This window comes from Gallinula chloropus (genome assembly GCF_964237585.1).
Source record: "Gallinula chloropus genome assembly, chromosome: 3".
NCBI classification, from domain to species: Eukaryota; Metazoa; Chordata; class Aves; order Gruiformes; family Rallidae; genus Gallinula; species Gallinula chloropus.
The window spans coordinates 3,524,397-3,536,836 of NC_140087.1; the positions used below are offsets into that span (position 1 = coordinate 3,524,397).

The 12,440-nt window shown below is 42.2% G+C and overlaps 1 protein-coding gene across 1 annotated transcript in view; it reads right to left on the minus strand.

Moving 5' to 3' along the window:
- Window positions 1-12,440, minus strand: part of NCOA7 (nuclear receptor coactivator 7) — a 94,242-nt gene that overhangs the window by 53,342 nt on the left and 28,460 nt on the right. Inside the window, exon 3 of the mRNA XM_084261739.1 lies at window positions 998-1,245. Coding sequence (XP_084117865.1) covers window positions 998-1,245 — 248 coding nt within the window. The remainder of the gene's footprint in view (window positions 1-997; window positions 1,246-12,440) is intronic.

The following is a 12,440-nucleotide window of genomic DNA, read 5'->3' on the forward strand; positions in this document are numbered from 1 at the left end:
AAACCTGCTGAAAGTTATGGACAAACAATAAGTCACTATGAACTCTTGATGTTGCCAGGAAACTTTACTCCAAGATTTATGCTCTTTTTTTGGCAAGGCTGAAAGTATTGCCTCATAAAAGAATCTTCATGTGCGGACTGGGCTGCATGTGGCAGTCAATGCACATTTTTACTGCAGATTCATTTCTTTCTCTTAAAAGACTCAACCATTCAGTATGAACAAGGAAGTCTGCTTTGAGGATATCTACAATCCTCTGTTCCCTTCCTCCTCTTCCAAAAAGGATTCCTTAGCAAGATAGAACCAGAGTTCTCTTAATCTAAGAGCTCATAAAATAACAAATAAATCATACCTAAAATTACTTAGACTAACAGGTTACAATCCAGAACTACAAACAGATGTGGATATGACTCATCTCACATTTATGCAAACTGATTTTTTGGGGAATAATTACGAGAGTAATACTAAAAAAGGTATTTATGATTAACTGAGGTACCAGTACAGTTGGGATGAGGGGGGTTGTGTGTGAAGGAAACAAGCTTCCCAGTACACAAGCCCTCTTGATATCTTCTTTAAAAATATGTGGTTAATTTACTTACTTGTTCACACTGCAGACAATTATTATGAATTAAGACTGAAGTCTTAAACTGTATGCATCAATTTATGAAAGAACCCCACCAAAAAAACCCCAAACAACCCCAATGCCATAAAACAAATCTTAAAAATAAATAGAATGCAGTAATAACTTTAACTGTTGCCTATAACAACACTGAGTTTAAGAACTGAGAAACATGAAATACCTATTTTGGTTTTTTACATCTGCAAGGTTAAAGTTAGAAGCTGATGATATTCAGAACCACACGATTTTGTTTGTTTTTACAGGAAGGATATCCAAGGTCAATTACCCTTTTAAGGAAGGCCTACAGAATATGAGCAAAGTACATTAGCAAGCTATCAAAACAAACATATTCCAAAACACTGTAACATTAACATCACTCACCAGTATTATAGTATCTTTTAAGTTCTGTGCGCCTGATGTCTTTCAGTTGATTGTATTTTTTCTTCTTCTTCTCTTTGTCTGGAGCAGTTACCTTTTCCCCAGCAAATTTACAGTTGTCTTCAGAGGAACTGATTTGCTCCAAAATAACTTTACTTTCCTCATCTTTTTCAGAAGGTGTTTTGGAAACAGGAGATACAGGGGAATTGGCAGTCTCGGCGTTTTGCTTGGCTTGCCTTTTCTTCTTCAAACTATGCATAAAGAAAAAAACCCACAACGTTAAGATGCAGTCAAACTTCACAGGTAAGTCAACCCACTTATTAACTTTATTTTTTTAAAAATGAATTTAACATCAGGATTCCTCACAACTCGGTAAAAGCCACCTACTCTGCAGCTTGGTAACTAAGATTATCCCACTGCATACTCTTCAAAACCATCATCATCTCAAGGATATCCTCTCAAGAATAAGAAAAGAGGTAATAAAGTTTTGACTGTGTGTCCCAAGGAGGAGAAAAAGGGAAATAGAAACAAGAAAATATCAAAAGGTTTTATTGTGGTTTTGTTTTAACTCCCCCCATGCATGTAAATGTAGGAACAAAACACCAAATCCTGTTTTCAAGCTGAAGCTGAGAATAAACCAGCAGCACACAACAGCTAACCTTAACAATTTCACAGTCAACTGCTCCTGCACTATAAAGCTACTTGTTTTGATGTAAACTTGTTATTTATTTCCATTTTGTCCAAGATTATCTCCCAGCAGCCAGCCATGCTCTCCACATCTGTTCTTGCACAACCCACACCACCTGGTACTGCAGGCATCACCCAGCAGCTCCTTCCACATCACGGCTGTGGCTGCACACCCTGTGTGAGGGAACGTTTCCCAGCTGCCAGAGCTCTTCTCTGAGCAATCTTAACAAGCTGCCTATAAATCTTCCAACTCATCACCATAGCAACAAGGATATTTTCCTTTTAGAAGGCTCCTTAAAGCACAGCTCAAGTGAGAAAGATGCTTCAGGACTCCTAACATGTATTTTTCTGCTAATTCACCATCTTTAGCACTGACTTTGCTTAGGAAGAGCAAAGGCTGTGTCACTCCAGCAGTCCTCAGATGACACATACCACACAAAATGCAAAACCTACCCTACCTAGAGGTCCTTCTCTCCAGTACATTAACTTCTTAGTTACAAGGTACCTAAGGAAGGCAGTAGCATATTTATCTTGTTGATGCTAAAAACTTTGTTACACACAGAGGAAGAATGATGCACAGAAAAACCAGGCAATCAGTGAGTCACCCCCAATGGGCAAGGTTACATGACCTCACAGCAGTTGATGCAAGAGAAAACTTACTGTATTAAGTTGTAAATATAATGCAGGAATTTCAGAGATTCTTCCTTTTATATTTATATGCTAGCAATATATTTTTTCAGGCTACAGCATGAATACACAGAGCATTTGAGAGTTATACTGAGACATTTCAGGCTTTTTTTTTCCCCTTTTCTTTTTAGTAAAACAGCAAAAACACTTCCAAACTTTAGACTATCCAACTTAGGTCCTCTAAGGGGGGGTCAGTTTTGCAGACCACGTGTGACCAATAATTTCCAGTGAAGTATTTCAGAAGACAGGTAGAGCTTTTGCAAGACAATCACACATGTGTGTATACACATTTCTTAAACGCTTCCCAAAATACAACAGCAGGAGATTGACCTTCTGCAGCCAACTCAGCAAGGATGCCACGGTTCCCCACTCATTCAAACCCAATGACTTGTGAGACAACTAGTAGTTGTTCATGCTCTGCAGAGCAAAAGGGATTTAGTGTGAGTGGAACTTTACAGATCAGGTCCTGACTACACATGAAAACAATCTACAGGGATTAATTAAAGATAAAAGAATACATCTATATAACAAATTAAGTGTTTTGTTTAGACTAATAAAAATTTGCATATGCAAAGGAAGTTTATTGTTGACTAATAAGCCACAGTCCTGATCAAAGGCTGCTGTAGCAACCACAAAACATCACAGTCACACTGCATACATAGTGCCTATATTCAGCCCTGGCAGAACTCTCTGCACAGCAGCCCTCTACACTGAAGTGGCACATCCTTACCATGCAAGGACTTGAATCCAACCCTGCAAATGAAACACTTCCCTGACTTTTTACTCCAGTGACTCAACAACCTTCCTGTACACGTGCTTATCACAGGGTACCCAAATCATATGCTCTGGTAGACAAGAACTGGCAAGCACCTACTGGCAGCCCCATTTCTACTCCCATTGCGTCAAGACACTTTTGTCCTCAATTCCCTGTCTATTTGTTTTGATCACAAACTCTGTCAAGTAAGTTTTCTGTAATGTAAATATAGTACCTCAAAGCAAAAAAAAAAAAAATCCAAACAACCCACCAAAAAGCTGCTAACAGAAACAGTGAACCCTTTTTTTTTTGTTTTTAAGAGGAAAAAAGAATAAAGAGAAAAGCCTCTCTAGAGGTCAGCAGTCCTCATGGGGATACTAACAGCTTCCATCAGAACTTGCCTTAAAGCATACCCATTTGAACTAGTTTTCAAAGTTGCCTGGGGCAACTTTATAAGTGAAGAGCTAAAACAGAACCAGTCTGCTCATGATAGAAAAGAAGCAAGCAGAAGCCATCGTTTGATCTGACTCCAGCATAACTGACGCTTCTCTCCCCACACAGTTTAACCTCTCCTGATCCCCACACACTACAGACCACCAAGAGCTCATCACACAACACAGCATCCCCAGCACGCAGCTGCTGCTGCTGCAAGTGGACAGTGCCAGGGGCACTTTTCCAGTAAAAGTGACCAAGACTCTGGGTACCCCATAATTTTTAGTCCATCCTCATGGCACGCATCAGACTTTTGGACAGTGCCAAACCTACTCCTCCTGCCCGCTGCTCCATTTCAAAGCAATGACTGGTCAACTCTCAAAGCATCAACCTTGGTACTAGAAAAAAATACTTGATGAGGATTGAGCATCCATGATGATCACAGGACTCAGAGTCACTGTAAACTCTGCCTATGGTTATAATCTCTACTTGGAAGATGCTGCTTTTACAGGTCTCTAAAGGCCAACATTAATCAAAACCCTCCACTTGCTCAACTCTTGAATAGCCTTGACTATCATTCCAAGAAAGAGTCATCAATAGCATTTAGAACCATAACAGCAGCCTAAAATTTACTATGCATTTTGGCATCATGTGTACCCTCGTAGTAAAACAAATCGTCCTGGTTTTAGCACAGATAGTTAATTTCATTCCTAGAAGCTGGTATAGTGCTGTGTTTTGGATTTAGGATGAGAATAATCATGGTAACAATACTGATGCTTTTGCTGCCAAGCAGTCAAGGACTTTTCAGCTTCTCCATACTGCCCTGCCAAGGAGAAGGGGAAGTGGGGTGTGTGTGTCCACAAGCACCAAGAAGCTGGGATGGTGCATGGCCAGGACAGCTGACCTAAACTAGCTACAGGGATATGCCATACTATATGATGTCTTGCTCAGCATATAACTTGATGGTGAACTGTGAGGCAGCTCAGCTCAAGATCTAGCTGAGGATTGGTGGAAAGCAACTGTGCTGTGCTTCACTTCTTTTGTATATTCTTTTATCATCATTATCATTGCCTCCCTTTTCTGTCCTATTAAGCTGTTCTTATCTCATTGCTCAAGTTTTACTCTTTTTCTTCCCCCCCTTTCCAATTCTCTCCCCCATCCCACAGCAATGGCAGGGGGAAGGTACAGGGAATGACTGTGTGTGTGTTTTAGCTGCCAGTAGGGTTAAACTCCAGCATAAAGACCTGTATACACACAAGGCAATTTGTTATTACCTCCCTGAGAGCCCCCCATCAGCCCCCACCCATTCTTCAGACTGACCTGCACATCCCAGCAAGGCACACTGGGAACCCTCACAAGCTGACATCCCTTCTCCTGCTCAGATTTAAAACCCTTCACCTCCTGGAGAAGTTGGAGACTGAAGGTCTCATCTGTTTTTCTCCCAGCTTTCTGGTACTTCCCAGCTTCCACAGAAGATGGATTTAAGAACACTATGTCTCAGATTATTTCCTCCTTCTACTACTGTGGAACATTTTGGGTGGTTTAGTTCAGTTTTAAGGGGGATTTCTCCAAATAAAACTAATAATCACTCTTGTCCTAATAGTTATGAGGGCAAAAGCGAGTTGAAGGCCAAGTAAGTAAAACCCTGCAGCCTGATCAGTGTCAGGTTTTGCAATTTAATTGGTTTTTCATCAGACAAAAATTATGCATCTTTTCCAGTGAACCGATAAGGTGTTGCTGCAGATGTTTGTTTTCCAGTATCAGCGTCAATGTGTATGTTATGCTTCAGGACGAAAGTTGCTGGGGGAAGGAAGAGGGAGAGAGAAAAAGGGAGGGTAGGAACAACAAACAGCTTATCTGTAAAAACATTCTGGTGTCTGAAGAGTCTTACACATCTGTAAATTCATTTAGACACCAGATAATGTTTTTCAAGCTAATTGGTTCTGACAGGCAAAAAAACATTCCTTCTGAATGCATCCTTCTACAGCTCCTCAAAGTGCTTTTCTGAGCTACAACTGATAAGCCATTTTCTGAGTCTGTCCAAATAGAGAGCTTCCCAGTAAAAGTTTTCAGTGTGGTGTTGTGCACAGCTGATGTCACGGGGGCTTTTCCACTGAGTCCCATGAGAATTGGAGGAACTGGTTCTTAATGGGCACTGTGAGCTGGCTGCAGAGATCTTTCAGTCCTCTATTCTACAGAAGAAACAGGGAGCAGAAGCTTTCTGCAACACAAAGACCATTCTCATACCATTTAATAAAGACTAACGATCTGAAATGGACATAATCTCAGAGTAGGCAGGTAAAAATACAATGCTAGCAGTGCTCACTTAAATTAATTTGCAAATGACTGCTTAATAGCTTGGGCAACGACTTACAGGAAAAGAGCTATAAAAATTGCCAAGAAACGGCCTGCTTCATCTTCCAGACCCAAGTCCATTTGGCTGCCTGTGAAAGGCAAATAAATCTGCATTTGTAGAACAAACCAGCCCGAATTTCCCATTATGCTACCAAGGTAGGTGATAAGCCTAAAAAGAAAACTGATCAGAGAAAGAAGGGGTGTTGTTATTTGCACAACTTTCACTAGAAGACTAGAAGGAACCAGTAAAGCTATGCAACCCTGACACTCAAAGAAATGAAAGTCTGACAGCATTTTTTTCCTAGAAATTCCATTTGGTTTTGGTTAACACTTATTCAACAGAAGTGCCTAACAAACAACTGAATAGGACCTCATTTGATAAAATTAAATCACAAACAGCACTAGATCCACATCACAGGACGTTCTAAAAGTCTCCTAGGATAGATCATAAAAATCATGCTGTACTATTGGATCAATAGGAATCCTACAGCATGGAAAACTTACTTTAGAAACAAAAGCATCTAATAAAGCAGCCCTCCAGAAAACAAAAAAAGAGAGAGGAGGGGGGGAAGGGAAGGGAGGAGAGATCTTCATTTTATCTTGAAGCTGACACAGGTTTTCCTTTGGGGAGATTTTCCACCATGTGCATCCTCTAAAACATGCCTTGATATCTGGTATGCAATCAGCTCCACATCCTGCACAGCACAAACAGATCACGGCCTACAAATGCTAGCTTTTGCAACCCATTTATGCATATATGCAGTAAGATTAACAGCACTTGTAAAAGACAGCTTTAAACCACTTCAAGCATCTCAATCTGTTTTGTTCTCATCGAGATTCCTGTTAATTTGCTTGGTATGTGAAATGATACACACTGCGATCATTTCATTCAAAATTAACCATTTTCATCTGAAGTTAAACCTTTGCACTGAAAAGAATATGTATTACTTTTTTTGTACCTTCCATATGCCTTTCTCCACCCATCCAGAACACTTAAATAAATCAGATTTACGACCTACATACAGAAACCTTACGGTAAAGATCCCTGTTGGGCACCCACTGGCCTGACCCCAGTCAGCTACTCTATCCCAGCCCACACAGATCATCCACCTCCCCACCCATCTCCCCTTCCCCCAGCTGGGTGCCAGGCACAGCTGTGCTCTCATCCCATCTGACGTAACCTGCCAAATCAGCCATCTCAGGCAAAACACATCGTTGCGGCCTGCGGAGCCAAAAGAAGCCAGGCTGCTTGCCAGGCCGTAATGCTCCACTCTCCATTTCCTCAGTGCAGCTACTTTCATTTCACAACAGAAACACACACAAACCCAGTTATTTTCTCCATGAGAAACCTTCCTAAAACTAAACAGCACCCACCATGCAAGGAAGCACACTCTGTGAACCACCAGCCATTTCAGGCTGGTAAGCAGCCAGATTTGGAAATGAGCAGGCCACAAGGGCTGTGTGTTTACCATTAAAACAGCATCACCCATTTCTTTGGGAGCAAAAAATAAGGGATGGCACATTTTTTTAATGAGAGATTTAAACAATTAACTGAAGTGGGGAGGGAACTATGAGAAAATAATTCTGAAACAGCTATCGATGCCAACAGCATGGTATGGACAGACTGGGAAGTGTCCGTACTCTGTGCATTCCAGATGACACACAATCACTACGGACACCTCTGACATTAGTAGCACAGGTCAAAGCTGGAAATTACCACTTTTATTTGGAACTCCTGTTACTAATTTACAGCAAATACCAAGCAGCAGGTTTCACACATGGTCAGTCACCAGCAACATTCAAGAAAGGTGGCATGCTCCAAGGAGTAAAGCACAAAACCAAGTCACTCTGCCTCTGTTTCATAGAGGATTCACAGTACAGCAGTTCTGAGGTTTTAAAGATAATAAATAGATAGATAAAAAGTTCTCAGACTAAATGAAAATATGTTTGTTTTCCCCCCACTCTTCTGACTGATATAATGCAATTCCAAATATCTCGCTTCAGCACTCTTACATTTACTTTAGGGGTGAAAAACAATCACAATTTCCCAGGGTAAAACTCTGGAGAGTTTTGAGCTGTCAAAAAGTTTTAATTTTCTTAAATTTAAGAAAACAAGCTTCCCACACAGCTTAATAAACTTTCTATTTTCAGAGACAAAGAAAAATATCCCCATCTTTACTGTTTACTTAGCAAAATAGGTTAGGATGTATTCAGCATTCCATTACCATGACAACAATTTAATAAAATAGTCTCCATAGGGAAAGGATTTTGGAAAGTTGTTTTGTTTGATTTAGACATCTATTTAATTCCTTCCCTTACAACCTCAGGCAGGGTCTCAAAAACAGCTTTAGGCAGAAGGCAAAATGAAGAAATCCTTCCCTTCAGATGACTCCTTTAAACTTGGCTGAAGTTCACTTAACAGACTTGTTCAATTAAACCCACACCACAGCCCCATCTTGTCACAAATACTAACTTGACTCTTAACCACCACGCTCCCATCCGGCTCCTCCTCTTCTCCTCTGCTAGATACTTTCTCCGGCTGTGGTGAACGTTAATCACTCCAAACCACTCCCACACATGCAAGTAATTCTTCACAAAGTGCCTCAGCAAGACACTCTCCCTGCACCAAAGCCCTAGCCAAGAAGGAATGGCCTTGCCCCATCATCTCCAGCCAGTACTGGACTCCAGCTGCTCTCCCATGCTCAGTGCCCTGAGCTACCACTCCTCTTGGCATCATCTGGCCAACACTGTTAGAAACAAGGAACTGCAGTTAGGAGGCAAAGGAGAATCTTAGAGGGAAGCCACATGGATTCTGCACAGCAGAGTCACGCCATGTTAAAACTATTAAGATTATTTGATGAGGACAATAAGCACATGGTAATCAAGGTGGCTGAATCACATCTCAAGTTCTCCCTGAAACTGATAAACTCCTCCCTCCCTGCCTCAGTTGAACACACTCCAAGAAACTCAAATTCCGTGAAACAAAGAGGAAGGTCCTTTTAAATTAGTAATTGATTAACACAGGAAAACAAAGTGCAAGACTTGTGAATGACCCAGAAGACAATGACAGCATATACATGGAGAGCTGTAGGGGATGTGTTACCACTCCATGCGGTCACCTCTGCACACCCCCTTTTCTCAGATCAGGTAAGTACCAAACTTTGCTGGTAACACAGGGTCAGTTGTAGTATTGATTAAACTGATTTTAGCATTGATCAAACAGTCGGATGGAAATTTAGCTCTCTGACTCAGAGAGCAATAAACATTTACCAGTTAGGCAATAAAAGTGTAGATGAAAAATCGACAGTCAGTTAAAACAAAACCCGTGGGACATGTGCCACCGTGCAGCTGTGGCACAGCTGGAACCCACCTCCAGGAAAAAAACCTCAGGGGATGGTATTTTAGCATTTCTTATGTAAGAAAGACCCAGGGCGCCACATGAAATTCTTTCACAAAATACTTTCAGATAAGGTGAAAAGCAGCTAAAAAATAAACAGCTTCAGCACACTGTGTTTGCCAAAGATGTAATCAGGTATGAAAAGCAACTATAAAAATTCACAGGCAGGGCAGGTCTGCAAAGGGCCACTGAGAACACAGCACAGGGATACAGCCTTTCTTTTTTTTCCACTTAGCAAGTGCCTATGCCACAAGCTGCCAGAAGCCTGTACACCTGTGGGCACTCTCAAAGGATCCCTGCCTGCACTCACTTTTTTTTTGGTGTGGGGGGGTGGAGGATGGGGGGAGTGCATGGGGATGGGACAGGACAGGGGTCTATTGGGGTTTTGGGTTTGTTTTTGTCATTCTAAGCAACCCAACCTGGCCCCTGGCAGAGATAAAGCATGGCAAGTGCAGTGGTATTGGGACAAAGGGCACAACAAACCCCTAGGACTCAGGAGAGGCATAGTGCTGTTGAAGGAAAAGCTTACAGGCTCAAGAAACTTTTTAAGTCACTTCCATCAGCAAAAGAAGGCACCTCTGGTTCTCTGCTCACCATTAATCCTGTCCCCATTCTCACACACAACGGTTTGTTGCAGCTCCACAGGGACGAGGTCTGGGAAGTCACCTGTGTTCAGCATAACCTAGCAAAACTGCCAATACATGAACTGATTTTTCAAAATCAGATCGCTCCCCTATTAGGCCTCACTTGGGTGTGCTAACACCACAAAGGAGGCAGCCAAAAGAGGAGACAAAACTGCCCCCCCCACACACAGCAGTTCCACTTCAAAGACACTTCACCCAGACAAAGGGGCTTGCCAAGCTCCAACCCTGCTTGTTCTCTGCAACGCTGGGCTGAGATCGGCAAAGAGAGGAAGCCAGAAAGCCAAACCAGACACAGGCCACACCATGCCAAACAGACCTCTGGCCAGGAGCACTGAAGCAGCTGTGGCAGCTTCTTCACACTTATCCAGAAAAGGCACTTTGATGTTGGGATACTTTCACGAAGGGCTGGGAGACTGGCAGCTTCCCCCTGCTGTAAAAAGTAAAGAAACAGTGACTCTTCCTCCAACCGCAGCAGGGAAGACAGGACATGGTTGTTTATCTCCATAAAGAGGATCTTCACCTTGAATAAGTTGACTCAATTAGGTAAGTGAAATCACCTAGCTAACTCTGCTGACCAGCAAGATCAGAGGGATCTGAACACACCGTGGTCAAGAATTCAGCGATCAAAGTCAAAAACTCAATTATCTCTTTGTTTAAGTGACTGTTAAAAGGGATATCTTAGGCAGGGGACTAAGATTTAAAGCACCTGTCTGCATTAGGATCTGCTTTTATTTAAAAAGTTACTTTGTAAGTCAAACATCAAGGCTTTCTGCATCATTACACCATTCTTTCTGTATGGCGTGAGACTGAAGATCTAAGACATGTAAATAAAAGCAGCTTAGAAAACCCACAGAAAAACACCATACAACTTCTTCTTTTCTTATTATTAATAGAGAAGACCAGGATGGAAAAAAACCAAACCCAACCAAGCAGCACTAAAATGGAAGTCAAAGTAATGGTTTTAAATGCTAACTTTCATGATGACACAATTACCCAAATGCCAGGGGGTATCTCAGGTTCTGTTAATCACATCTGGAGCTCCTAAGAGAAGAGATGCTGCACCCAGGCTTACAGCCAGGTTGCAAACTCATCTGTTCAGGAGCAAATTTACAGAAAGCAGCATGGTGACACGAGTGGAGAAAGGTTCTATTTAAAGTATTTCAGAGCAATTCTTTAAAAAAAACAAAATCTCAACCAATCCACTGAGTGTCTCAGTTCCATGTCTGCCCCCAAACGACTTGTAACCTATTTTGCACATCGACCAGTTTAATTGGCTTCCTCAATAGAGCCCCCATTAACTGACAGTCCCCCAGCACACAAGAGGAAATGCCCAAGTGTACTGAAGATCCTGTTTCATGGATTAAAGTTTGAAGAAACACCCAGCAATGCTGATAAAGGGTGAGAAAGTGAGGAATCTGAAGCTGTGGCATTGGGAATGACAAGCAATATTGTCTTCTGCAACGGATATTCCTTAAGTAAGAATGATAAGCCCCCTGCACCTGATGGAGGTCTTCACATCAGTGCTTCTATACCAAATAAAACAGCACTACCCTTTCAATCCTATGGTCAGAAGATCATTAGCTGTAAGTATAAAGAAGACACAACATGGTAGGGCTTGTCTACATGGGACAGTCACATGGCAGGTGTGTATCAATGCAACTTCTCTTATGTGTATACCTTATGCTAAACTAAGGGTATTTGGCATGGTCTGGCATTTTTCAGCACCAGTAATGTAGCAGGTCCTCCATTATGTTTACACTTGCAAGAGACAAAGTGTGTGTTAATAACTATGCCTTAAAATGTCTCTGTGGTTTTTATACCAAGTATTGTTTATGCTTATATTTGACTGAAAGATACTTCAGATTTTTTTCATTTACTCTTCCTCTGAAACCTCAAACATACAATCAAAATGTTTATCATTGGAAGGGGGAGAAGCAATTACCAGAGGGGAAAAACAAAGGTAAGTAAATCTCCATCAACACAACAGAAGAGACAGCAAGAGGATGCAAGAGGTTCTGCTCCAGCTCCATGTTCTCCAGTCCCTGTTAACACCAAGTGGATTTCCTCCTGACAGCAACCAGCAGCTGAAGTTAAGTTCAGTCTCCTCCCCACAGAGCCAGAGCAGGGAGGTAGCAGGGAGAAGCAGGCCAGCTACCTTCAATCCCCTCCTGCGTTCAAGGTCAAGGTCTCCTAGCAAACCCAGCTGGACAGAGCCAGGTAAGGCAGGTCCTCTGCAAGGTGCTGTCCTACTGCCTGCCACTGCCCCCCTCTCCTTGCCCATTCCATTCTGGGCAAGGAAGGCAGGCTTCCTGATGTGCTGGGTCCTGCCCCTGCTACAGCATGTGGGTGGGGAGCTGCTGGCCTCCCCTCCTTGCTGGTACCCTAGCATTTCACCCAGCAGCAGCAGAGCCTTGGACCTGCTCCCACCACCCTTACAACTATATTCCTACAAGCAACTTTGACCATTCTGTCACAACTTAAGAGTATGAT